Consider the following 27,250-nt stretch of genomic DNA (forward strand, 5'->3'; position numbering starts at 1 on the left):
TGAAGCTTGTCACTTGCCTTATTTGATACGGCCACTGAGCCTGTCTTCTCTTTTTGGGTGTCGCTTGTTCAGCTGGAGGAACGAGCAGAGCAGATCCGTTCGAAGTCCTACCTCATCCAAGTGGAGCGGGAGAAGATGCAGATGGAGCTGAGCCACAAGAGGGCTCGGGTGGAGCTGGAGCGAGTTGCCAACACCAGTGCCAGGAACTATGAGGTGGGTCCAGCCAGCCCCAGCAGGCAAAGGGCCAAACTGGGACCCAGCTGGTGGGGCCACAGGCACCAGGGCGTTCTTCTGTGGCCACCCGATGCTAGCAAGTTGGAGAAGGGGGGCTGATGTGGGGAGGACTGTAGAGGGGCTCTTTACTGTGTCTGATGCTCAGGGATCCTGTGTTGTGGGCAGACCTGCCTCTGACTGGCCTCTGCTCCCCCTTTTCTCTAGAGGAGTTGCAGTGCAGATCCGGAAGAAATACTAAGTGCTGGGGTAGGGGTGGGGTAGGGGGACAGGCTCAGGAAGTTGCAGACTTGCAGAGAGTCTTGGGATCTATGTAGTATTTTTCCAGAGCCTCAGGAAAGTTCCCTGTTATGGGGTGGGCATGGGGAAGTACAGCCCCATGATTTGGGGGATGTACAGAACAGGAACGTCTCCCATGGTAGTCAACAAAGTCTGGCATACCAAGTTGAAGGACAGCCTAGCCCCTCCCCATTGTATCAAGGCTGAACAAGGTATCCCACCACAGGGAATGGGCTCCAAAAAGCTAGTTCATGCACCTGGGATAAGTCCTGGTCCTGCTGCCAGGGACCCCACAAACAGATCGAATCACATAGCTGTTCACCCACATTCAGCAGGCCTAGTTCGGTCCCATGCAGGTTCCTGAGCTGTCAGTCCAGAGTCAGTGAGCTCCAACTAGCACCGGTCAGCTGTCTCTGGGGGTTTCCCCATCATGTTCTTGACCCCCTCTACTTCCTTTTTTTTTTGAATGCCGAATGCCGTTTGTTGAAGGAGGGAGGAGGTCTTAATTATAGGCTTACATCTGCTTCAGTTTTATTACCAGCTTTGCTGGGGCTTTCCAGGACTCTGGTCAGTATGGGAGTGCCACTGTGACTCTCAGGTGGTGCATCAGAACTCAAGTCTGTGTGACCTTCCTCCCTTCCCTGTGATGCCTGCCTGCCTGTCATTGTCTGACATGCCCATCACAGTCTGTCTTGAGCTGGTGGGAACGGCATGTAGAGTGCCGGCTGTGGTGTGATGTCCTGGTGTGGTGAGCTGAAACTGAAGTCCCCTTGTTAGGGTCCTGTGTTGGTTACTTTCCTTGTTGCTGTGGCCGAATACCTGATAAAAGTAACTTAAGGAAGGAAGGATTTGTTTTGTCTCACAGTCTGAGGGTGCACAGTCCCTCATAGCGGGAAGGCACAGCGGCAGGAACGAGGCGGTTGGTTACATCACACCTACAGTCAGGAAGCAGAGAGATGGATCCTGGTGCTCAGTGTTTCTCCTTTTTATTCAGTTTGAGTTCCCAGACTTGGATCAGGCTGCCTGTTTCAGGGTGGGTTTTCCTTCCTTAGGTAAACCTCTGAGGAAACATCTTCATAGATAGTCCTGAAGGTGTGTCTTCTAGGCCATTCTAAATCTTGACAAGTTGACAATCAAGATGAACCATAACAAGTAGATGTGTTCCACCCGGGTCCACGTCCTGTGCTGGTGGCCTGGTCCTGTCTCTCAGGCGTATCCCTCAAGGGCAGAGCCTGTCTGCTGCCGTGGGTCTCTAGTGTGCAGTGCTGATGTGGCCTCATGGGCATGGAGGACATTTGAGTGAGTGAGGGATGGTAACTGGGTCTGGTGACTCCTCTTGGGGAGAAATACACAGCAGTGGTGGCAAAGCGAGTCCTGGCCCTCCGGCTCCCGGCTGCCTTCCCAGAGGCCTGTTCTTCTTTCTCCGTCCTGCTCGGATACACTCTAAGGGTCGGGTGAGCCTCATGGTCTTGGAGCTGTAAGACTGTCCCTTGGAGTCTTGACATCCTCAGTGCCTTTCCTGGGACTGCTGCTCATTTGATGGTGGGTAGATGAGAGAGGTCAGGCACCCCTCCCATCTTGAAATAGCTATGGTGGGGGGGGGCTGAAGGGCTGGGGACCTGTGTACATGTGTCGAGCCTGCCTTGGTTGGGGCTGCGGCCCTGTGTACATGTGTCAAGCCTTCCTTGGTTGGGGCTGCAGCTCTGTACATGTGTTGAGCCTGCCTTAGTTAGGGGCTGCAGCTCTGTTTTAGACACAGGTGACATCTGCCCTCATTGAGTGGGACTGGCTGCTGAAGTTCTTGGTGGCTCTGAGTGGAGCTGGGGTGGGTGGCTTCTGCTGAGGTCAGAGTGACTATTCTTAGCATGCTCCCCAGACTCAGCTGGAGAGGCCCAAGCTGACATAAGCCTCATGTCCCTGCTATGGTAGTCACACTGTGTGTAACTGAACCTTAGTACTGTCCTCTAGCTCTCTGGGCCACACAGCTCTCCTGGAGATTAGTGTGGTGGCCCTGAAGGCGTGTGTGATGGACACTTGGGGCAGCAATGGTCCTGCCTGCAGGCTGCCATCCACGTCCCTTCCATTCTGCAGTCATCTTCTCCGTGGGGAGTTTCAACGCATTTTAATGACAGCCTGAGCATGGCCAGACAAGATCTGCTGGCGCTGCAGAAACTCAGCTTCATTCCAAGGTCAAGTCTGAATTGTAGATTTTCCGTGCTTTATCTCTTCTTGCAAGGAGGGTGGTGGTGAGCAGATGGTGTGACGAGTGTATAGTGTGGTCCATGCCAATTGCCTCTCAGAGTGGGAGCCACCATGCTGCTGCTCCAGGAGCCCTGGCACCCAGGTCTCTTGTCCCGTCCTGGCTCTCTCCTTTTGTGACTGGTAGGCCTGCCTGACTCCTCTGTGTATCACACTCCCTGACCAACTTCTTCCTTCTCTACAGCGTGAGGTTGATCGTAACCAGGAGCTCCTGGCACGCATTCGACAACTCCAGGAGTGTAAGGCTGCAGCGGAAGAGAAGATGCAGGAGCAGCTGGAGCGTCACAGGCTGTGCAAGCAGAGCCTGGATGCTGCCAGCCAGCAGCTTCGGGAACGGGAGGATGGCCTGGCTGCGGCCAAGGAGGTGAGCGCAGGCCGGTGCCTGAGACTTAGCCTCACCCTGGTGCAGATGGTTGTGAATGAATATACCCATAATTCAACATGGTGACAGCAAAGACATCTTCATTTTTTTTTCATCTGTTTTTTTGTGTGAACACACATACATGTGTGTGCATATGTCTGTGGAGGCCAGAGACCAACCTTGGCTATTTTTTCTCAGTTGCTGTTCACCTTGTTTTTATTTTAAAGATTTATTTTTAATTATACATAAACATATAGATATGTGCATATTAGTGTAGGTGCCCATGAAGACCAGAAGAGGGCATCAGATCTTTTGGAACTGGAATTAATGTGAGATACTCGATGTGGGTGCTGGGAACTTACCTTGGCTAGTTTGTATGGCCCCGCATGCTGAGCCATCTCTCCGACACCCCTCCCACGCCGTATTTTGAGACTGGATTCCTCTCCGACCCAAGACTTACCAATTAGGCTATCCTCTAGGCCAGCAAACTATAGGAACTGGGCACTTGTCTCTGTCCCCCTGCTACTGGGGTTCCTAGCGTCACCACCCCAGTTCTTGGGTAGAACTCAGGCCTTCATGCTTGCATGACACACATGTCCCTGACTAAGCCGTCTTTGCTACACGCAACTTCATTTTAAATACACATATCACGGGTGACTGCATTTTAGGGGCTGTAATCACAGTACAGACACCAGTTTTTCCATTCTACAGGGTTAGTGAGTGTGTTGACTATCTTTTTTTTGGGGGGGGGCAAGGTCTCACTTTGTTGCCTAGGCTGGCTTTGAACTTGAGACAGTCTGCCTGCCCTAGTCTCTGAAGTCCTGGGATGACAAGAGTGAGCTGCCCCCCATTTCTGAATGTGGCCTTTGTAAATGTGAATTAGAGTTGGCCAGCCCATTGTTTTTATGTTCTTCTATTTGTGTGAGTCCATTGGGTTCCCCAACATTGCTTTGCTTGGGCAAACTAGGTTCAGGGTGACAGGCCCCTGAGGAGCTCCCTGGCTGCTGCCACCCCTTGCTGGGCTGTGTTCACAGCCACTGTGAAGTATTGGTGTCACTGTCATCTTGTCTGTCATGGATAGGGAATGTTCTCGAAGTTCCTTTTTTCCCCCAGAAGATGTAAGTAGGTGCCTGTGAATTTGCATGTCTTTGATTACCAGCGAGCTCTGTTAGCATCAGAGATTGCCTTTGAACCAGGGTGCAGGTGCAACGCAGTCCAAGGAAGCTGCTGCTGGTGTGTTTTGGAGGTTGCCTGAGTGTGGGTGTGGAGGGAGTCGGACCCCCCCAGGCCTCCCGCCCCTGTGTTCAAGATCACAGGTGCCGGAAGGGAACAGCTGAGAGCTCCAGGGGCCAGCCGCATGGCATCATTGGTATTCTGTCCCCACACCTTCTCCACTTGATAGATCCTCGGAGCGGGCTGCGGGTTATTTTTGCCTCTGCAGCGCCAGGGAGCATGTTAAGGTTGTTGGCGCATCTGTCTTCCAAAGCAAGTCTTGGCAGGAGAGGAGCCGTGATCTGTTTCCAGACGAGTGGGCTCTTGCTTCACAGAGACCTGGCCCGGCTCCTTGGCCCTTCATGGTAGAGGAGGCCCTTGCATACCCCTCCGTGAAGAGTACAAGAGGCTCAGTGGCCCTCCTCAGGGAAGCCTTTCCAGGTCCAAAGTCACAGACCCTCCTCTGCGGTTCTTAGGCTCGTGCCCTGGTTCACCACCTCCCCCACCCTCACCCTGCTGTTCTGCCATTCATCTGTTCCCTCTCTGGTTCCCCTCCCCATGATGCTTGTCCTTCATCAGGGCAGACTGTCCTTGTTGTAGCACCCGGTACCTGTCTATGCTACTGAATCAGAGAGACCTCTAAAAGGTCGTACTCACTGTTAGACGATGTATGCAGGTGTACACACGTGCACATGCGCAGGTCTTTTCCAGTCACTGACAACCTTATTTTGTGACATGGGTCTCTTAGTAGACGATCTGAGGTTGTCTTCTGGTTTGATTGGCTGGCCAGCAAATTCCAGGGGTCTCTATCTGCTCCTTAGCAGTGGGACTGCAGGTGTGTGGTGCCACACCTAGCATCCTAGTCAGCGTTTCTGTTGCCATGACAACACACTGTGACCAAAAGCAATGTGGGGAGGCAAGAGTGTTCTTCAGCTTTCCGTCAGTCTGTCATGAAAAGAAGTAAGGGCAGGCACCAAGGCAGGAGCTGGAGGCAAGAATGGAAGCAGAGTCCATGAAGGAACTCTGCTTACTGGCTTGCTTCTCATGGCTTACTGAAACTGCCTTATAGCACCCAGGGTGGCACCACCCCAAGTGAGCCGGGCCGTCCACATTAATCACCAGTCAAGAAACTGCTCCATAGGTTTGCTCACAGCTCAGTCTGGTGGGAGTGTCTTCTGAATTGATGGTCCCTCATCCGAATTGACTGTACCTTTTGTCAAGCTGACATGAAACTAGCCGTAGGTACACTGACTTACTACACGAGTGCTGGGGGCTGAGCTAAGCCTCATATTTGTGCAGCATACTGACCAAGTCATTTCCCTAGTTTCCTGATTTAAAAAAAAAGATTTTATTATGTGTATGAGTGTTTTGCTTGCTTGTCTCACAGTATACTGCATACATGTCTGGTGCCACAGAAGCCAGAAGAGGCCATCAGGCCCCCTGGAACTGGAGTTATAGATGGTTGCAGGCTACTGTGGGTGCTGGGAAATGAACCCAGGTTTTCTGGAGAAGTGGACAGTGTGGTTAAGCCATGAGCTATATCTACAGTCCCCTGAATTTTGTTTGTTTTTGAAACAAGGTCTCCCTGTGTAGCCCAGGCTATCTCCTCAGACTTCCCGTTTAACTTAGCCTCAAACTTGCATGCCTCCAGCCTCAGGCTCTCAAGTTCTAGGATTAAAGGTGTGGGTAATGTTGTCTGGTTTGAACATGTTCTTTTTATTTTAATTCTTTGAAATTTATTCTTACTAGCATGTGTGATGTGTGTATGTGCATCTGTGGAGGTCAGAGGTCAACTTTGGAGTTGGCTTCTCTTTTTTATGTGAGTCCTTTCTGAGTGGCAAGCTTTACCTGCTCAGCTGTCCCACCAGCCCTGTTTTTTTTGTTGTTTGTTTTCTTTTTGAGACAAGGATTTATGTATTTCCAGCAGGACTCAAACTAGCTATGTAGCCAAAAATATTGTTGAGTGAATTTTCTCCCTGCGAGGGTGCAAGGCGCTCCTCCTCCTCCTCTAAGGTACAAATGGCAAACCAGAGTTACTCTTGGGAATCAGCGAATTTATGCTTCCTAATAGAGCATGTGTGACAGGGTGACCCCAGAGCAGCCACACTGTAAAGTCTGCACCCAGTATGGATGATGGCTTCCCCATAGCTGTGTAGATACAGCCTTTTTCCTTTAGTCCTTCCCAGCCTGTGTATTCTAGCCCCTCCCCAAGACCCCAAGGTCACATGCAAATTAGTGCAGAATTGAGAACAAGTGGGTGGGTAGAGTGGCTGGATACTCCAGATAGCTCTGGTGACCCTCTACACCCCTTCTGTGACGTGCCATCTACCATCCTCAGGCCCAGCTGAGATGATCTTGTGTAAGCAGGCACAATGGAAGTCAAGAAGGTAGCAGCTGTTTGCTTGGGAGAGTAGTGTTATGTAACAATGGCCTTGACTTCTGATCCTCCGGCCTCTAGCTCTCCCCACGCTGCTATTACAGGCATGTGCCATCACACTCTGTTTTTGGACACGTTCTTAATACCATTGTAGTCTGCGTGTTGTGATAAGGTGCAGGCTGTTATGATGTTCCCCAAGGCACCTTCCCACAGGACATGGGTGTAACAACACTACATCTTAGTGGCTTGTCAGGCACAGGGAAACAAATCTTGTGGCCTCTTTCTAGAGGGTGCTACTTAGAGAGAGCTGTTAGACTCCAATGTATCACCTATGGTCTCAGCATCACATATGGTCTTTTATGGTTCCGTCCATTTTGTTGAGATTTCTTTGCAATTGGCTTCAGGCTACTGTGTGCAAATGTTAATTCATGTAGCAGTTGTAAGTGGGCTGGCTTCTCTTGAGTGAGTAGCCAGCTTACTCTTTCTAGGAAGGCAGCTGCGGAATCCGCTGGGGAGGTGTGGATGGAGCAAGGGTGGAGGTTCATGCAAGTCCCTTTGGGTGGACATTCAATGTTATCAGATGTGCTTTCTGTCTCTCCTTGAGTCTGCTGCTCAGGGCCTCTGGCTTTGCTCTGAGACTGCTTTTTCCAAGCACTGTTGTTCTCCATTAGCTTCTGGCCCAGGTTGTTAGCTTGCTTTTCCTATCCTGAGGGGCTTTTATGATAGGATTCTAGGCAAGTGCTGCTCCCTCTGAGCCACACCCCAGCCCCTCACTGGGGGATTCTAGGCAGGGGCTCTACCACTGAGCCACACCCCAGCCCCTCACTGGAGGATTCTAGGCAGGTGCTCTACTGCTGAGCCACACCCCAGCCCCTCACTGGGGGATTCTAGGCAGGTGCTCTACCACTGAGCCACACCCTAGCTCCTCAATAGGGGATTCTAGGCAGGTGCTCTATCACTGAGCCACACCCCAGCCCCTCACTGGGGGATTCTAGGCAAGTGCTCTACCACTGAGCCACACCCCAGCCCCTTACTGGGGGATTCTAGGCAGGTGCTCTACCACTGATTCACACCCCAGCCTACTGGGGGATTCTGGGTGGGTGCTCTACCACTGAGTCATACCCCCTATACCCTTCCAATAGTTATTCTACCATTATACTACATCTCTGCCTTCTTTCTCCCCCCTTTTTTTTGAGATTAAAAAAATTATTTTTACTTTCATTTATATGTGTGTGTGTGTACATATGTGGGTATGTGCATGTGAATGTAGATGCCCATGGAGGCTGGAGGTCAGAGGCATTGGATTCCCTGGAGCTGGTATTATAGGCAGTTGTGTCAGCTGGTATGGGTGCTGGGAACGGACCTCTAGAAGAGTAGTATGTGTTTCTAACCACTGAGCTATCATTATTCTCAACTTTATTTATTCATTTTTTAATAAATACTTGCTTAATGGATTTATTTATTTATTATTTATTATATATATTGTGTTCTACCTACACACTGGGAGAGGTCACCAGATCTCATTACAGATGGTTGTGAGCCACCTTGTGGTTGCAGGAATTGAACTCAGGATTACTGGAAGAACAGCCAGTGCTCTTAACCTCTGAGCCATCTCTCCATCACAGCTTTAATTTTTTTTTTTTTAAGACAAGTCTTACCATATAGTCCTGGCTGGCCTTGGACTCAGAGTTCGCCTGCCTCCGCCTCCTAAGAGTTGAAAATGTGTGCCACTGTGCTTTACCCTCTGTGTACTTTTTATTTTGACATGGGTTCTCATTATGCTGCCCAGGTTGGCTTTGGTCCTCCAGGGGCTTAAACTTTAATTCCCTTTCCTCAGGCTTCCAAGAGGCTGGCGTGGCAGGCCTGCACTGTTGTACTCTGAAACAAAGTCCTGACGACAGTTTGCATCTTGACCGGGACCTTGTCCTCCCATCCTGGGTTACATTCTGTTGGGGTGTTGGCATGCAGGCGTTGGGGTGGAGGTCTGAGGTGTGGAGAGAGCTGAGGTACATACGCAGTGTCCAGGGAGCAGGGAGCTGGCTGTGACCCACATCTGTGTCAATGATGAAGAGCACAAGGCAGACCTTGAGCCAGGGTGCTTGTGAAAGAGGGTGCTGTCTACTCACCACATGCTCCCAGGAGAGTGGGCTCTGTTCTGCCCTGGGTAGCACATGGGAGGTGCCCTGCTCTTCCTTTCTCCTTGGTCTCTGTATGTGAGAGTCATGCTTGACTACTGAGTCTGCATGCAGACAGGACCCCAGTGAGCAGCCAGTTTTCTCCACTTACAGACGATCAGTTCCTTGAAGGGCCGTGTCTCTGAGCTGCAGTTGAGTGCCATGGACCAGAAGATGCGAGTGGAGATTCTGGAGTCTGAGAAGCAGGAACTGAAGGAGCAGCTGGACCTGCAGCAGAGGTGAGAGCATGGCTAGCCTGTCAGTCTCCAAGACAGGCCTGCCATAGACACATAGGGACACACAGGCCTCTGCACTGGGGAGTGAGCGGCAGAGTAAGGGGTAATGACTTCATTCTTTCCTTTCTGGGGTGAAGTGCCTTCTTGGAGCTGGCTTCCAGAGGAGGGCAAGCTAAGCTAGGTTTCCAGGGCATGGGTTGCTGTGCCTGGGCAAGCCGTTCTAGGTCATAGTTTACTCGGATATGTGGTGGCTAGGAGGCTTTGGATTCCACCCTGAAGGTCTGGTCCTTACCCTAGGCAGGCATTGCCTGAGAAATGTTCTACCCCTAGTATGGGTAGGCCTTGGTGGATGCCTGCAGTAGCGCCATGGCTGGCAGACACTGCAAGTGGTGGGCAGAGAACCAGGTAGTGCCTCGGGTAGCCTGGGCTCTCTTGTAACCCCATCAACATCACAGTCTTCAAGCCTGTGCAGAAGCTAGCCCAGGACTTGTGGTCTTCCTACATAAGGGGTGTGTGTATGTGTGTGTGTGTGTGTGTGTGTGTGTGTGTGTGTGTGTGTGTGTGTGTGCATATGCCTGCATCCTGGGGGCTCAGGCTGAGGGGTATTATGGACTGGCCTCTTTTCTCATAGGAAATGGCAGGAGGCAAATCAGAAGATTCAGGAACTGCAGTCCAGTCAAGAAGAGAGAGCTGACCATGAGCAGAAGATTAAGGTAGGCGTTTCCTGTCAAGCCTGTGCAGCTTCCTGAACTAAGCCAGGGATAGGGTCAGCCTTCCTATCACTCACAGGCCTTCCGAAATGGAGGTGTGCTCATTGGTATGTGAGGATGCTGATTATCTTGTGGTTGCCAGGCCCTGTGCTAGCTGGCTAGGGAGGCCACAGTGAGTATTCCATGGAAGCTGGCACCTTAGTGATGAAGGCCCACTAGAAACCCACGGGCAAAGAAAGGTAACACTGAGGACCGTGCAGTCTAGACTTAGAGAGGTAGGCACAGGACACACCTGTGATGGGAGGATCACACTTGAGACTAGCTTGGACTCCATGAAGTACGTTTAAATCCTGGCTGTATTTGCACGGCCAGAGCATGGCTGAGATAGGACACCAAGCTAGAGTTGTCTGATTTAAGTCAGGCTCCCTTCCTCTAGTGCAGTACTTCTCAACCTGTGGGTTATGAATGACCCTTTCATAGGGGTCACCTAAGACCATTAGGAAATATACATATTATTAACCTCACGTTTCATAACAGTAGCAAAATTACAGTTATGAAGCAGCAATGAAAATAATTTCATGGTTGGGGTCAGCACACCATGAGGAACTGTGTTAAAGGGTCACAGCATTAGGAAGGGTGAGAACCCCTGTTCTCGTGGGTGTTACTGGAGCTCCCTTCCATAGTGCCTGTGCCTTTAGGGTACTGTCCAATCTGAGGAGGGGGAGCTGTGTCGGGTGTCTCCCTGCTGCCCCTGCTGTGTGTGGAGGGTGGGGTGGGCAGCTCCTCATGCCTCTGTTATCTTTATCTTCTTAACTATTTATTTTATTTATATATGTGTGTGGGTGTGGGTATCTGCAGAGGCCAGAAGAGGTCTGGAGTTAGAGTTAAGGGCAGTTGTGAGCTGCCTGACTAGGTACTGGGGACTGAATTTTGGTCCAGCAAGTGAGTGCTTAATTGCTGAGCCTTCTCTCTAGACCCCGCCCTCTGCCTTTTTAGCCACCTTCTTCCTAGTTCTTGTCCCACCACTCATTATTTCCTTGTGCCTTGTGCATAGAGGTTGACCAGTTGGCCCTCTCTGTCACTTTCTTCCCACTACTTGACTCTACCTGGGTGGAGCTAGGCACCATGAGGGTTTGTTGATCAGTTGATTTGCTTCTGTGTTTATATACAGCCTGTTCAGTGACTTGTCACACTAGATGCCAGTGCTACCTTGTTGAGGGCAGGGTGACAGGTACAGTGTAGGAACATCTGTCACACAGTGGGGAAAGATTCAGCTGCTGCAGGTTCACCACTGGCACAGCAGAAGCTGACCACAGGTGGCCAGAGGTGTTCTGTGCACAGCATTTCGGCCACAAGTGCCGTGGGCTCTTGCTGTTGGGGACCAGAGGCCTGGATGGGATGTGGGTGGGCACAGGCAGGAGGGACAGTGCTGTGGGTGCTGGCTCTTAGGTACTGTCCAGAGCTGCTCTAGAGGTGATGATGAGGGTGCAGATGAGCAGAGTAGCGGGCATAGTCCTGGAAGGCTTCCTAGAGGGCCTGGGATAAGGTAGAAGACCTTTGAGGCTCCCATCACTTTGCTTACACAAATTGTATTTAATTAAAAATGAGGTGTATATTTCTGTCTGTGTGAGTATGCATATGTGAATGCAGGGGTACATGCGTGCAGGTGTCAGGGAGGCCAGAGCTGTTGTGTCCGCTGGGCCTGGAGTGACAGACAGTCATGAGTTTGACATGAGTGCTGGAGGTCAAGCGCTGTTCCTCAGGATGGTGTCCCCTCCCCTCTTCTTTTGAACAGGGTCTCACTGACTGAGACTCTCCATTGGCCTTCCTCCGCCTAGGATTGAAAAATGTGTACCACTGTTCCCAGCTTATTTTTTTTTTAATCCTTTTAAATGTTTATTTATTTATTTATTTTTGAGTCAAATCTTCCTATATAGTCCTGGCTGTCCTGGAAATTGCTATGTAGACCAGGATGGCCTTGACCTCACAGAGCTCTTCCTGCCTCTGCCTCCCAAGTGCTGGGATTAAAGGCATATGTTACTACACCTGTCTTTTTTTTTTGTGAGGGGGGGTGCCTAGGGTATTTATAGCCTCATGCTTCTTACATGGCAAGTACTTACTGACTGAGCTAGCCCCCTAGCTCCTGGCACCTCCATTTCTTCTCTTAGGCTGACCATCATGATTTCAGTGTGTCAGTCCTTCTGCCTATTCCAGATCATTCTGTGGTTGGAGGCCTGTGAGTCCTTAGGCTAGCCTTCTGTTTTCCTGAGCCTCCTCTTTGCCTCTTACAGGACCTGGAGCAGAAGCTGTGCCTACAAGAGCAGGATGCAGCTGTGGTGAAGAGCATGAAGTCTGAGCTGCTGAGGCTTCCTAGGATGGAGCGCGAGCTGAAGAGGCTGCGTGAGGAGAACACTCATCTGAGGTGAGGGCCCGTGCACAACCTGCTGCCCCCAGCTGGGAGTAGGCTGCCTGGGTTTGGTGTCTCTTGGGCCCATCTCCAACATGTGTGGCTGTTGGCATGACTGTTCTGGCCCCATAGGGAGATGAGGGAGACCAACGGACTACTCACAGAGGAGCTGGAAGGTCTGCAGAGGAAGCTGGGCCGTCAGGAGAAGATGCAGGAAGCTCTGGTTGACCTGGAGTTGGAGAAGGAGGTGAGTGGTGGGTGAAGCATGACTCCAGGGCTATCCTCCACCCTGTCGGGAGCACCCTGGGCATCTCCGTCACACACAGTAACTGGTCTGCCATGGGGCTGCTGTAGTGGGTAGCACCATCAGTTATGAGACTCTGCAGTCACTGCTGACCATTGCAGATAGAAGCTTCTCTGACTAAAGCTGACAGCAGTATATTCTATGGGCATAAATGTAGCTATTTAGAAGGCAACTCGACAGATCCATTATGTACAGTAGTTGTTGCTTCTGTATTAGGGTCCGTGACATCCTTAGCCATGGGCTTTTGACCTGGGTTTACAGTGCCAGGTGGGATTTCCCTCTTCTGGAATGAGCATCAAATCTAATCAGAAAGCAGTTGGTTACCCTGGTAACATACCTGCCATTGTTGCATCCTTAGGCTCACTTAGCTTGGTTGCTTGTTCTTGTACACACAGGTTGGATAAGGCTGTTGATCACAGTTCTTCCCTAGCAGCCTGCATAGTTCCTTGTAGCACCCATCCTGAGGACAAGGAGCTAATAGGGAGGAAGCAGCTAGCAGTTGTAGTTTGATTTCTGTGTTTTCCATAGTGTATGCTGTCTGTAGCAACAGTGTCTTACCGTGTAATTCTGATGGCAGCCAAGAGCAGTACAATTTCCCTCCGTTGTTTTGAGCCAGTCTCTCACTGAACCTGGAGCTTGCTAAATGAGCTAGCCTGGATGACCAATGGGCTCCAGGTCTCCGCCTTGGTTTTAGGTGGCTGCTCCTATGCCTAGCTTTTGTTAAATGAGTGTTGGGATTAAACTCAGATTTCATGCTTGTGTGGTAAGCTGCTTGCTGGACTGAGCTTCTGTCTCCCCAGTTCCATCTCTGTCTTCTTTTGAAGTCCCAGACAGCAGAGGGCCTGGTACTGCACAGTTCTCTGTGACCAGCTCCTATCTGTTTGCACAGTCCCAGACAGGCCTCTCTTGTAGGCTGGTCAGGGACCCGGAACTTTTTTTGTCCTTCCCTGGCATTCTGTCTAGAGAGCCTTTCTTTTGGTCTTGAGTGAGTGAGTTCATTAAGTCTAGAGCAAGCAAAAGGTAAAGAAAACAGCAGCAAGTAGCAGAGAGAAAGGGAGAAGCAGCAGTGTACAGGACAAAGCACCCAACTGGGTGCTCAAGCATCCTGCAGAGATGACTTGGAAGTCCTGCTGGGGTTCCAATGGAGAGTTTGGGGCAGACCATCCTCTCCATGGGTGATGCTTCTGGCTTCACATTCTCACCACAGGCGCTTTTATACCATGAATAAGCAATAGGTACCTTTGTTGGATGGTTCCCCTTTTAGCTATTCCCAAGGGCCAAGTGTTTTGTGGGTTTTTTTTTTTTTTTTTCCTGAGACAGAATTTCTCTGTGTAGCCCTGGCTGTCTTGGCTCTGTAGACCACATTGGCCTTGAACTCAGAGATCCATGAGTGCTGGGATTAAGTGGTGTGCCACCACGGCCCAGTACCAAGTGTTTTTAGTGTCATAGAAGCTTGTAGTTTTCTTCCTCCTTGTTGCAGGACAAGGGGGTTCAGTCTGTAGTTGAATTTCTTTACTCTTGTTCTCTGGGAGGCCTGCCACCCAGCTCCCAAATAATCACATGGAGTCTTATTCTTACTTATGAACGCCTGGCTTTAGCTTGGCTTATTTCTAGCCAGCTTTTCTTAACTTATCCCATCTACCTTTTGCCTCTGGACTTTTACCTTTCTCTATTTCTGTATATCTTTTCTTTCCTTCTTATGTCTGGCTGGGTGGTTCCCCTGCCCCTCACTCTCCCTTTTTATTCTCTCTGCCTGCCAGCCCCGCCTATCCTTCCTCTTGCCTTGCTATTGGCTGTTCATCTCTATTAGACCAATCAGGTGTTTTAGACAGGCAGAGTAACACAGCTTCACAGAGTTAAACAAATGCAACATAAAGGAATGCAACATGTCTTTGCATCATTAAACAAATGTTCCACAGCATAAACAAATGTAACACATCTTAAACTAATATTCTACCATACCTGTCCTGGGACATGAAATAAACTGGTTGAAGTCTGAGACAAGGAAGCAAGGAAGGCTAGGTTGGTCCCTGAGCCCACTTTCAACAGGTGCAGACAACACATGACATTTACCAATGTAATTTATATCACACCTAGATCTAATGTTTAGTCTTTGACATTTTTTGAGGTTTAGGATGTAGAATCACACTGCTTATTTCGATGTTGTACATTGAAGTGTTCTGGCTATTCACCCTAGGTCAGTCCATGCCCTGTCTGTCTTACGGAAAGCAGTCAGGGCCTGGCATGGAACAGTGTAAGTTTTTATTTTATGTTTTTATGTTTGTGTATATGTGTGTGTATGTGAGAAAGAGTGAGTGAATGCCAACTGTGTGTGTGTGTGTGTGTGTGTATGTATGTATGTTTGTGTGCATGTGTGTGTATGTATGTATGTATGTATGTGAGAAAGCGAATGCACATGCCACAGTGTATGGGTGTATGTGTATGCACGTGTGTATGTGAAAAAGTGAGTGTGCCAAAGCATATGTGTATATGTATGCTTGTGTGTGTGTATAAGTATGTGTGTGAGAAAGAGTGAGTGAATGTATGTGCCACATTATATAGCTGTCCCAGGACAACTTGTGAGAGTAGGTTTTCTCCTAGCATGTGCATTTTGGGGATCAAATTCAGTTCACCAGGCACGTTGGTGAGTTCTTTTGTCATCTTGTTGGCCATCTTGCCATCTTGAGTGATTTTGTTTTGTGGGGTTCAAGCTGGTATAGAACAGGCAAACAGGTATGGTTGGCTCTGTCTCCCCATTGTGGCTGGCTAGACCCATCTGAGCCGTCCTTGGTCCTGGCCTACTATAGAACTGGGGAAAACTTGGCCCTAGCATGGAGTTCATCTGCCTAGGGCTTAGCATTCTCCGAGAGGCTCCCAGAAGATCAAGAGAGATCTATCCTTTCGAGTAAGGACTGGGTTTGTACCAGGCCCAGGCTACTGCAGGACTGTGGCACTCTTACAGTGCTGGGAATGTGCCTGGACTTGACCGTAGGGCAGAAAGGTGTGAGGCGTAGGCTAATCATGTACCTTCTTGAGCTAACGTTGCACAGCCACCTCTGGCCTCAGATGGGACGGGGCACTCCAGTACCTTTGTCATTGTTAGCTTTCACATGACAGTTACTGGGTAGGAGACGTTGATGACTCTAATTGTCTTTCTAGAAACTGCTTGCAAAGCTGCAGAGCTGGGAGAAACTGGACCAGACCATGGGCTTGAATCTCAGGTGGGTGAGTTGCTGCTGTCTCCAGCCCGGGTTGCCACCTTCCTGTGCTGTCCTCCGCCTCTTGGCTCAGAGTCCTCAGAGGACAGGGCAGGCAGGCTTCTTCGTGTGCTGTGGTGAGGAGCTCTCGTTTAGGCTTACTGGGTGGTTTGCTCGGGAGGGAGGTAGAGCCTCATTGTAAGACTGTTGAGAATCTGCATATCCACAGAGTGGGCAACATTGCACTGGCCTGCGTGTTCACAGGACCCTGTGTGTATAAGGAAGCAACTGCTTTGGGGGAAAACAATGCCTTTTACTTGATGATAACCTGTGGGGGTGAACTGAGTTAAAACCCCATCGTACTGGAAAATTCATGTCCCAATGGAGCCGATGGAGCATCCCCATGTGACTGGTCTGTGAGGCATGGTTCCAGGACAAGCTCCAAAGCTACACAGAGAAACCCTGTCTAGAAAACCAAAAAAAAGGAAAAAGAAAGCAAATGTCCTCGTAGGCATGATTGGCTGACTTGGGTACTCTTCAACCAAGTTGACAGTCCGAGTTAACTGTTGAGGGCCCAGTGTGGTGACCGAGTAGATGTAGGTGTTTGTCACACAGTCCTATGCATCTGTGCTTGGTTCCTGGAGCATATTAAAGGTAAGATAAGAACTGACTCCACAAGGCTGTCCTTGGACTTCCTTACTCTTGCTGTAGTTTGTGTACTCCTCTTCCCATAATGGACGGAGGTAGTCACAGACACACACACCATCATCATCATCATCACCACCATCATCATCATCATCATCATCATCATCATCATCACACCATCATCATCATCATCATCATCATCATCACCATCATCATCATCACCATCATCATCATCATCACCATCATCATCACCATCATCACCACCATCATCATCACCATCATCATCACCATCATCACCATCATCACCATCATCACCATCATCATCATCATCATCATCATCACCATCATCATCATCATCACCATCATCATCATCATCACCATCATCATCATCATCATCACCATCACCATCATCATCATCATCACCATCATCATCATCATCATCACCACCACCACCATCATCATCATCACCATCACCATCATCATCATCATCACCATCATCATCATCATCATCATCAGAGGTAGACACAGACACACACCATCATCACCATCACCATCACTACCATCATCATCATCATCATCATCAGAGGTAGACACAGACACACACCATCATCACCATCACCATCATCATCATCATCATCATCATCATCATCACCATCATCATCATCATCATCATATCATCATCATCAGAGATAGACACAGACACACACACCATCATCATCTGTCCAACCTGTTTTAGGGATTTTATGTTTTTATAAAGACTTTTTAGAATCAGCTTTGTATTTGTATGTGTGTGTGCATGTACATGGGGATACATGAATCAGTGTACGAGTCCAGGATATTCACATTGTCCTGTAGCCCTCACACCAGAATTCTTGTTCACTTACTAAACACTGACTCCCTGGTCCCTGGTATTAGCACTTAGGCATCTGTACTGGCCTGCCCTTAGGGTCCTGACAGGATATATCCTCAGCTGTAGCCACTAAGAGCCCCTGTGCACATTTGCTACATTTCCCTATAAAAGGTGGGCCTTGCCCACCCACCTCTGTCTCCTTTCTCTTTCTCTTCCTCATCCCCAGGGACCCGTCTCTGCCCCTTCTCTCCCCTCCCCTCAATAAACCTCCTACATGGGCCCTGTTGTATGGTGTGTCTTCTTCCTGCCGTTTTTAAAGTACAGCACCTGGTAACCCCCATTCAGCTGTCTTCATGGTTTTTTGATCTTTGATTCTACATATCCAATAGGAGCAGGGTCCTATGGTGTTCGCCACTTTGTGAATGAATGGCTTATTTCATTGAACATCATGTCCTCAAGGTTGGCTTGTGTTTTAGCAGGTGACAGGATTTCTCTTAAAGATTTTACTTTTATTTGTGTGTGTGTGTGTGTGTGTGTGTGTGTGTGGTTATGTGCATGTTTGAGTGCATGTACTTACAGAGGCTAGAAGAGGCATCAGATCCACTGGATCTGGCAGTCGTGAGCCACCTGATGTAGGTGATGGGAACTGACCCTGGGTCCTCTGAAGGAATTCAAGCACTCTGCATCTCTCCAGCACCTTTCCACCCCCATTTTGGAGACAAGTTTCATGTTGTCTAGGCTGGCTTCAAACTTGCTGCATAGGATGTCTTTGAACTTCTGATCCTACTGCCTCTACCTGCCCAAAGGATTACCAAGAGTGTCATCCGTGTTTGGTTCTGTGTAGTGCTGGAGAACAGAACCAGGCCAGGGCTTCATGTAGACTAGGGAAGTTTCTGCTGACTCGGCGTTCTGTCAGCACACCCTCAGGGCAGCAGCTCCCCTTTAGAAAACATTTTCCTCTCCTCTCTCTTCTCTTTCTTTTTTGGGGGCGGGTAGTACTGGAGATTGGACCTACTTCTTTATGCATGCAAGGCAAGTGCTCTACCACTGACCTGTAGCCCGGGGTCCTTCCTCTTTAAGGTCTACTAACTCACCATGTGGACACGAGCTTTTTCTCTTCTGCTCAGGCAGGGATGCATTGTTTGTTGCTCAGTGTCCCCGCTCTCTTGAAGAACTCTGTAGAGAACATACAGACACTTGAAGATCAGTCTGGGCTTCATGCCCAGGCCATCCGTAGGCTTCTTCTATTTTATATTATTTGAGAAACCACTGAGTGGGATCTGGGTGTCCAGGAATGCTCCAGCATGGGCCTAAGAGCCCTCCCAAAGTATAGGGCAGGAAGCTTACGATCAGCGTTGAATAAATTCAGTGCTCAGGTGACAGTGGAGACTTACAGAGTTGTACAGAGCACCTGTGCTTGCCTTATCACGGTTGGGGGCACACATCTTTGGCTGCTAGTGTCCTGGAGTTAAATCTGCTTTAGAGTTCTAGACGTAAGTGGCCCACTTTGGAAAGAGTCTCTGTCACCAGAGGCAGCTCCCTAGCTTTGACATTGGTTCTGTGTACTCTTCAGAGGGACACACGAGACTCTCTTCGGATTCCTCTGTAATAAAACAAAACAAAACAAAACAAAAAAACAGTATGTGCTCAAGCATGTATGTGTGTGCACAAGCATGTGTGTGTGTGTGTGTACATGTGTGCATTCATGCATAACTCTGTCATTCATTCATTCATTCATTCATTTGAGATAGGGTCTCTAGTAGCTGAGAGCACAGGCTGGTACTACAGATCACAACTCCCTTTTGAATTTTGAGTGAGATGATAATGACATGCGGGGTGACGGACAGCTCCTTGGTATATGACTGAAGGGTGCTGAAGACATGTCACCTGCGCTCCTCTCAGGCGGGCAGGTCACAGCATGTTCCCTTACTTTCCCCAGCATTCCTCTCTGTTCCTGCCAGGCTGTTCCTGCCCCCAGGAGACAGCAGTTCTCAGTTCTGTTTCCACCTATCAGTTTCCTCTGTTCTAGAATTGTAAAGCAGGGAGCTGCGCTGTTTCCGCCTTTGATGGCTTCTTCTTTGTCCTGGGGCTGAGACAGAAGCTGAGTTCTGTCTGTAGCTCTAGGATGGGGCCTGGTGACATCATCTCTGTCTGTGCTGGTGACCCTCTAGCTCCACGATCCTCTTGGCCTTAGCTTCGCTCAACACAACACTTTTCAGAGGAAGCATATTTGGGGGCCATACCAGGGGTCATCCCTTCTTGTTGGGTGGTGGTCTATTGCAGGGACATGAGGGTGGCATCTGTTTTCTGTTGGGAATCGGGACATGGATGCCTCCATCTTGTGTATAGCTCAATTGCCTTCACCTAAGCTGGTACCTAAGACTGAAATTACTGGGCCAGTTAGTCAGTGTGTATTTAGCCCCATGAGAATTTCTGGCCAGGTGGTTATCCAGAGAGGTCACTGGTTTTGCTGGCTGTCTTTCCCGCTGCTCTGAGCAATAAGGCCAGATGGAGACTGCCTGAGCTCAGCTGTCTTATAATCACACTGTCCCCTGCTGGCTCTGGAGTCATCACCTTCCAGTGGCAGCGGTGCCTTCGTCACTCTGTCACTTGACAGCGTCTCTTCATTTCCTCTCTAGCCATCTGCAGCATCTTCTTTCAGAGGCTAGCCCAGCAGGCCCAGGCTGCATGCTTCCCCCTGCCCTCTGGGTTTGTTAGCTGCTGGCAAGGGTCCTTCCTCCTCCCAGGGCTGCTCTGCCCAGACAAGACACCTCCGTGACTTCTTTCCTGTGACGGAGATCAGAGGCCCCTCATGCTCAGTTGGACCAGCCCTGTTGGAACACTGGCATGCTGGTGTGCCTGCGTGCCCAGTGACTGCCTATCAGGCCAGTGCAGCCATTGCCTTTTCTGGAGTAGCACAGGCCACATTGGCCGGGTTGCAGTGTCTAGCTGCTTGGTGAGCCCTTTGGGTGTATTTCCGCCACTGTCTGCCCTGTCAAGAGCTCGGCTGGTGTGAAGGCAAGCTTGTCCTTGGGTGCTGTCTAGCTGCCTGTGCTGGGTGAGAGGGAGGAGTGGTGGTCCATGTTTCATGGAGGAAGGTGGGGGACACCCTTCTCGGGAGCCGCTCTGCCTTGGACCTCTCTTCTCTTAAGTGAGGAGGAGTGCATGGCTTTTCCCAGCTGTACCTGTGAGGTCCAGTAGGGTCATGTCCTTAGGAAGCATCTCACCTGGTGAATGGCCTTTCTGGAAGGCAGAGGGTGCTGGCTTCTTTGTCCACAGCTTCCTTATAGCTGTTAGGTATACAGTGGGCTGCTGAGGCTGCCTGGCACCTTGGAAGCCTGCTTACTTTCCTTATACATCCTAGGGCAGAGGTTTGGGTACAGGGACCCTGGGTAACTTGTACTTTACCCCTGTGGCTACACTCATCCCATGATGGTGTGGGATGAAGACCAGCTGCACAAACGTGCCTTGTGTGTTCCTCTCGGAGCCTGGAGATTCCATTTGCTCTGAGTTAGTTCATCAAGCCTGTTTATTTATTTTTTTTTTAAGCAATTATGTAATTATTCCAGTGGGTGTGAAGTGCTGTCTGCCTGGGATTTTTAATCCACATCTGCTCAGTGACTGATCCCCTAGTGTCTGTCATGGGCTGCTCCTCATGTTCTGAGTGGTGTGTGCTCTTTTGCAAGTGTCTGTTCTGTTGTGTTTTACAGCCTTTTATTGGTTTATTTTATTGTTCTTTTATATAGGGTGATTGTACTCTCGTGTTAGTGTGAGTATGCACATGTCAAGGCACTCATGTGGAGGTTGGAGGACAGTCTCAGGTGTCCTTACCTTCTACCTTGCTTGAGACAGAGCCATCACCGCTGGGAACTCCAGGTTGGGCAGCCTGTGAGATTTGGGGTATTCTGAGTCCACCTCCCCTCCTATCTCCCCAAAGGTGTGCTTGTATTAGAGACTTAGGCATTACCCCTTCTATATTGTGCATCCCCTCTCTCAAAGAGCCGTCTCCTAGGTCAGGAGGAATTTTGTTTTTGTTTTTGTTTTTCCAGACAGCATTTCTCTGTGTGTAGCTCTGGCTGTCCTGGAACTCCCCCATATAGACCAGGCTGGCCTTGAACTCAAAGAGATCTGCCTGTCTCTGCCTTCTGAGTGCCAGGGTTAAAGACATGCACTACCACCACTTGGCTAGGAATTTCTTTTTTCAAAGGTTTATTTTTGTGTGTGTTGTTGTTTTGCCTGCATGTATGTCTGTGTAAGGATGTCAGGTACCCTGGAAGTGGACTTACAGACAGTTGTGAGCTGCCATGTGGGTGCTGGGAATTGAACTTGGTCCTCTGGAAGAACAGCCAGTGTTCTTAACCTCTGACCTGGGCTATCTCTGTAGCCCAAAGGAGGAATTCTAATCCAGAGTGTGCTGATAGCTATCCACCATTCTACCATATAAAAGGAGAAAGAATATCAGAAATGTTTCTGTTTAGATCATAGAACATAAAAACATTGCCCACAGATGGCCTCAGTAAGACTTCCCTCTTTAGTTAAAACTCATTTCTGTATAATTAATTCTTACCGGTCACATCTGGGTTGATGGTTTCATGGAACCATATGGCTCTTCACTCAAAGAGCAGTCTGGAAGTCTGGATGCCATTGGAAGTTCTTGCTCAGGTGTCTAGTTCCCATGAGTCCAAGTTTGGTCCTCCATGGGGAAGATGGCAGCTCTGCCCATGGTCACCCTGAGTTTCCATCCAGCTCTTGAGAGTGCAGAGTGACTGTCTAGAGGTGACGAAAGCCTTACTACCGTGGTAACTTGTACTTGCTGATGGTGTTCAGATGGCAGGCATGAGTGAGGAGGAAATTGGGTTGTTTCTGTGGCATCAAAAACAGAGATATAACGAAGCAGTTAGAAAATTAGACACAGCATAGCCATGGATAGCGAGTAAGCCTATTTGAAAGAAGTGAGTGGAGGTCAGTCAGCATCTAATTCATCAGAATGGATGAATGTCATTTTTCTACAGAAACTCTTGATATACAACAGCTGGTGGAAGGCAGGACATTCTGGGAATATACCAAGGGTTGTCACACAAAGAGATTCAGTGAGCCTGGCCAGCATCATGCCATTTTTATTTTCACAGACCACTGGGCAGGTCTGAGGTGCATCTACCCAGTTCTCTGTGTGTATGAGACGAGCAGCCTTTTCTTGTGTACTGACTTTGTACTGAGTGGTCCATTCATTTTCCTTTCAGTGTGCTGGCATCTTCCTCTTTTAGATTCCTTGGAAATGTGTGCAGGTGCATGTCTCTGTGTTCACACAAGCGTGTGTGCATGTGGAGGCCACAGGGCAGTCTCAGTTATTGTTGCTAGTCTTTCTGTCCACTCTTTTGAGACAGATTCACACTAGCCTGGCACTTGGTGATTAGGCTGGGCTGGCCTGCCAGTGAGCATGTCTGTCTCTGTCTTTCTAATGCTGGAATCACAAGAATGTGCTATTATGCCTAGCAGCTGCTGCTGCTGCTGCTGCTCCTGCTGCTGCTCCTCCTCCTCCTCCTCCTCCTCCTCCTTCTCCCCTCCTCCTTCTCCTCCTCCTCCTCCTCCTTTAGTATTTATTGATATTTAGTTTTGTGTTCTGTTATGTGTATGGGTGTTTTGCTTATATGTTTGTGTATGCAGCATGTATATGTCCCATGTTGAAGGACATCCCCTGGACTTGGAGTTCACATGGTTATGAGCCACCATGTGGGTGCTGGGAACAGAACCTGGGCCTCTAGAAAAGCAGCCAGTGCTCTTAACCATGAGTCATTTCTCCAGTCCCCATGCCTAGTTTTTTAATGTGGGTTCTGGGGGAATCAAACTTGGGTCCTCATGCCTGGAAGACAAGCACTTTACAGACTGAGCCATTTCCCCAGCCCCTTATGTTATTTTTTGCAAGCTTTCCAGATGATTTTGAGGTTAGATCAGGACTGGGAGGACCAGGATGTTGGAGGCAGGATCTGACCTAACCTTGCTGGGGGAATTCCCAAGTTGCTACCATTCCAGTGTCAACTGAGCAATCATCACACTAGGTGTCTTATCAGTAAAACACAACTCACTTTACCAGGCTTTTTGTTAGAGGTAGTTTGGGGATATGGAAACTGATAAAGGTGTCAAATACAAGCTTATCAGATGAAGATGGAGAGCAATGATATATAAATGTGTGTGTGTGTGTGTGTGTGTGTGTGTGTGTGTGTGTGTGAGAGAGAGAGAGAGAGAGAGAGAGAGAGTATTCACTGTATATATCTTTTTGTCTTCCTGACACTCAATTTCCACACTGATGAGAGTTTGTCTCAGAAGGGAAGGCTCATGTGATAAGGGACAGAGAGAAGCTGGTTTATAGGGAGAGTTGATGATGGACTTCGCTGACTCAAGAGAACTGAATGCTAATTTGGGAGAGGTGAAAGCCAGGAGCCAGCTCGATTTATGCTGCATGGCTCTCACCAAACTCAGGAGCTCTCTCTGGTCATACACCTCCGGGTGAGCTATGAACAAGGGAAATAAGAGTGATTTGTAACAGACGCTGTGAGCTTGTAAGGGCAGCAGAGCCCTGGAGCCTCCAGTGTAACAGTGGGGTTCCTGTACGCTCAGCGTGGCAGAGAGATGGTACCAGGCAGAGGGTGAAGCCTCCAGCCCCTGTGGTTGGTGCCATGGTACGTGACGAGGTGAACTTGTGCATGACTTTTGCTGAGGTTACTAGTCTCTATCCTACTTGGCACTGATTCTGGCTAGCAAACTGTCACCCACTGAGGAAATGAAAGCGCCTCCAAAGCCCATTGTAGTGAACCTGCAAGCTTATTGGGCTTACTAACGGAACATGAGGAAGGGGTCATGTACAGTGTAGAGGACCCCAAGGGATCTACATCACTGGGAAGTCTCACCCTAGCCTGAATGAAAACTTCCTATAGCTTCAGGGATGGAGTCCCCCATTCACTTATGCCTACACACCCTGGAGATGCTGCCACCTCCTGAGACCCCGTGACCATGGCAACATGTACAGCTGGGGTAGGTGGAGCTCAGGTGGGGATCACTAGTAGGTCATCACAGCTATTCTGTTGTGTGACTTATAGCCACATGGCTTGGTACCTTTTCTCAGTTCTGCCTTGTCATCTTGCTTCCTCTGTGTCTGGCTGGCAACTCCTGACTCAGCCCTTCCTTTTCCCAGAATTCCACTTGTCTGCTCGTACCTCCTATACTTCCTCCCTGGCTACTGGCCAATGAGTGTTTTATTTATCAACCAACCAGAGCTTCACAGCACACAGAATGTCATCCCATAGCTTATGTGCATGCCTGTGTGTAAGTGTTAGTTTGTGTACATGCATGCCTTTGTGTGCATGCATGTATTGTATATGTATATGCATGCCTCTGTGTTTGGTTTGTGTGTGTGTGTGTGTGTGTGTGTGTGTGTGTGTGTGTGTGTGTCTCCAGAGGAGGATGCTGGGGGACCCGTTCTATCATTCTTTCCTTTGTTCTCTAGTGATAGGGTCTGTACTAGTTTGCCTTCTGTTGTGATAAATATCACAGCCCAAATCACCTTTGGGACGGAAAGAGTTTACTGGCTCACAGGTCACAGTCTGTCGCGGAGTGAAGTGAGGGCAAGCATGTGGAAGCAGGAACTGAAGCAGACCGCGGAGGAGTGCTGCTTACCTGTTTGCTTTCGTGGCTTCATCAGCTTGTCTTCTGCTTTCTTGTCTCAGGACCACCCACCCAGGGGTGGCAATACGCACCGTGGACTGGGGCCTCCCTAAGAGTCATCACTCAGACAGTGTCTCGTGTCCTCTACAGGCCATTATCTAACAGATAATTCCTCAATTGAGGTCTGTCTTCCCTGGTGTCGCTAGTTGGTGCCAGGTTGACAGAACTAACCAGCATCGGCTCTCTCACTGAGTCTGGAGCTAGGCTGGGGGCACCAGCAAGACCCTATCACCCTCCAGTTCTGCTATGCATGGCTACGCTTGGCCTTTTACATGGGTGCTGAGGCCTTGCTGACTTCTCACAGAGGCTGTGGCGGGAACCCCTCCAAGCTTGAACTGGGTCCTGCTGACTTCACTAGGTGGTCCAATGGCGTCTGCCCCAGGCTGGCACCTACACAAGTGGTCATCCTTCCTGTGAAGGCGGTAGCATCCTCTGAGCTCTGTTTTCTTTTTCAAAACAGTTTTGCTTTGCAATTTAGGCTTGCATGACTTGTTCTGTAGCTTAGGCTGGCCTCGAGTTGGCTACCCTCCTCCTTCAGCCTCTTCAGTGCTGGGATTACAGACATCAATACCAAGATGCTTGGTTTGCAAAACAAAACTTTTTTCCATGTTTGGGACCAAACCAGGTGCTGGTGCATGCTTGGTAAGCACTCTGCCAACAGAGTCACATCTCTGGCCCTTCATCTCCCCTTTGAGAAGCATTGAACAGAGGTGGTGGTTGAAACTTTCCGCAAGGAGGCATGAGAGTTCTCTGGAGACAAGGGACTTTAGCACCAAAGCTGTAACTTCCTGCTGAGAGTCCCAGGGCCCCTCACTGCTTGTCTCAAGCTGTACCGCCTCCAGCACCTCTGGTCAGAGGGGCTCCTGCGGCTCAGGGCCATCATTCTGCTCAAAGCCAAGTTCTGCGGTCTTTGCTCACCCCCCCCCCCCCCCCTTTGTGGTACCACACATGGAACTCAGGGCCTCACAAAGGCTAGCTAAGCATTCTCCCACTGAACTCCAGTCCGCCTAGCTCAGTCCCGCCTCTTTGTGCTGTTGCTACAGGAGCCCCCAACATCCATTTCTGTGCTTCGTGTTAGAGCACACTCAGGGTGCACCCTTCTAAAGCACATCCTAAGGCTGGAGAGATAGTGGTTTAGAGTGCTCCCCCCCCTTTTGTTTTTTTTTTTTTGTTTGTTTTTTTTTTGTTTTTTTTTTGAGACAGGGTTTCTCTGTAGCTTTGGAGGCTGTCCTGGAACTCACTTTGAAGTCCAGGCTGGCCTCGAACTCACAGAGATCTGCCTGCCTCTGCCTCCCGAGTGCTGGGATCACAGGCGTGCGCCACCACTGCCCGGCTCTTTGTTTGTTTTTTGAGACAGGGTTTCTCTGTATAGCTTTGGCGCCTTTCCTGGAACTCACTCTGTAGACCAGGCTGGCCTTGAACTCACAGAGATCCGCCTGGCTCTGCCTCTCGAGTGCTGGGATTAAAGGTATGCGCCGCCACCACCACCACCACCACCACCACCACCACCACCACCCGGCTAGAGTGCTTTCTTCTATTATAAAAGACATGGTTTCAGTTCCCAGCCTCCACATGGTGCTCACAACTGCCTGTAACTCCAGTTATAGAGGCTCTGATGCCTGCTTCTGGCCTTCATGGTATACTGCATACAGGTGGTGCACATTTATCCACATGGGCTTGTACACACAGACACACTCACACTCACACTCACAGACACACAAACACACACTCAAACACATCTTAGGGGTGATTTGGTGGCTCATCAGGTACAGGTGCTTGCTGCCAAGCCTAACAACCTGACTTTGATCCCCAGGGTCCACCTAGTGGAAGGAAAGAACCAATTTCTGCAGGTTGTTCTCTGACCTCCACATGGATGCTGTGGCACGTGTGCCCCACCCCCTCCCCCGCCCCTATTCCTAAGTGTAGTAAAAAATTTCTTTTAAAGTTCCAACATCTTAGAACATGTCACCATATCCTCATGCCGTCAGCCATTTGTTCTCTGCATCCTGAGAAGAGCCTCTGAGGTCCCAGTATGTCACCTGGCCCAGGCCCTGTGCCCAGCCTCCTATCCCTGTTGGCCTGGGCTTCCTTTGAGCAGTAGGGATGCTGTCCTGCATTCTTGATTCTGAGCTCCACTCGTTTCTATTTCTCATCACTCATAGCCAGAGGGCTGGGGTTCGGAGGTGGCTTTTGTTTCTGGAGAGAGCGTCATAAATCAGGATGTGGCCTGCTAGTCTGTTCCTCTCAGGGCTCAGAAGTGACTAGCCAGGGTTACCCACAGCAAGCTAG

At 49.5% G+C, this 27,250-nt stretch overlaps 1 protein-coding gene across 1 annotated transcript in view; it reads left to right on the forward strand.

The window, feature by feature from the left end:
• Positions 1–27,250, forward strand: part of Mad1l1 (mitotic arrest deficient 1 like 1) — a 288,272-nt gene that overhangs the window by 8,959 nt on the left and 252,063 nt on the right. Inside the window, exons 3-9 of the mRNA XM_036172339.1 lie at positions 73–213; positions 2,954–3,133; positions 9,008–9,132; positions 9,761–9,842; positions 12,131–12,261; positions 12,379–12,493; positions 15,710–15,771. Coding sequence (XP_036028232.1) covers positions 73–213; positions 2,954–3,133; positions 9,008–9,132; positions 9,761–9,842; positions 12,131–12,261; positions 12,379–12,493; positions 15,710–15,771 — 836 coding nt within the window. The remainder of the gene's footprint in view (positions 1–72; positions 214–2,953; positions 3,134–9,007; positions 9,133–9,760; positions 9,843–12,130; positions 12,262–12,378; positions 12,494–15,709; positions 15,772–27,250) is intronic.

Source organism: Onychomys torridus, chromosome 22, assembly GCF_903995425.1.
Source record: "Onychomys torridus chromosome 22, mOncTor1.1, whole genome shotgun sequence".
Classification (NCBI taxonomy): Eukaryota; Metazoa; Chordata; class Mammalia; order Rodentia; family Cricetidae; genus Onychomys; species Onychomys torridus.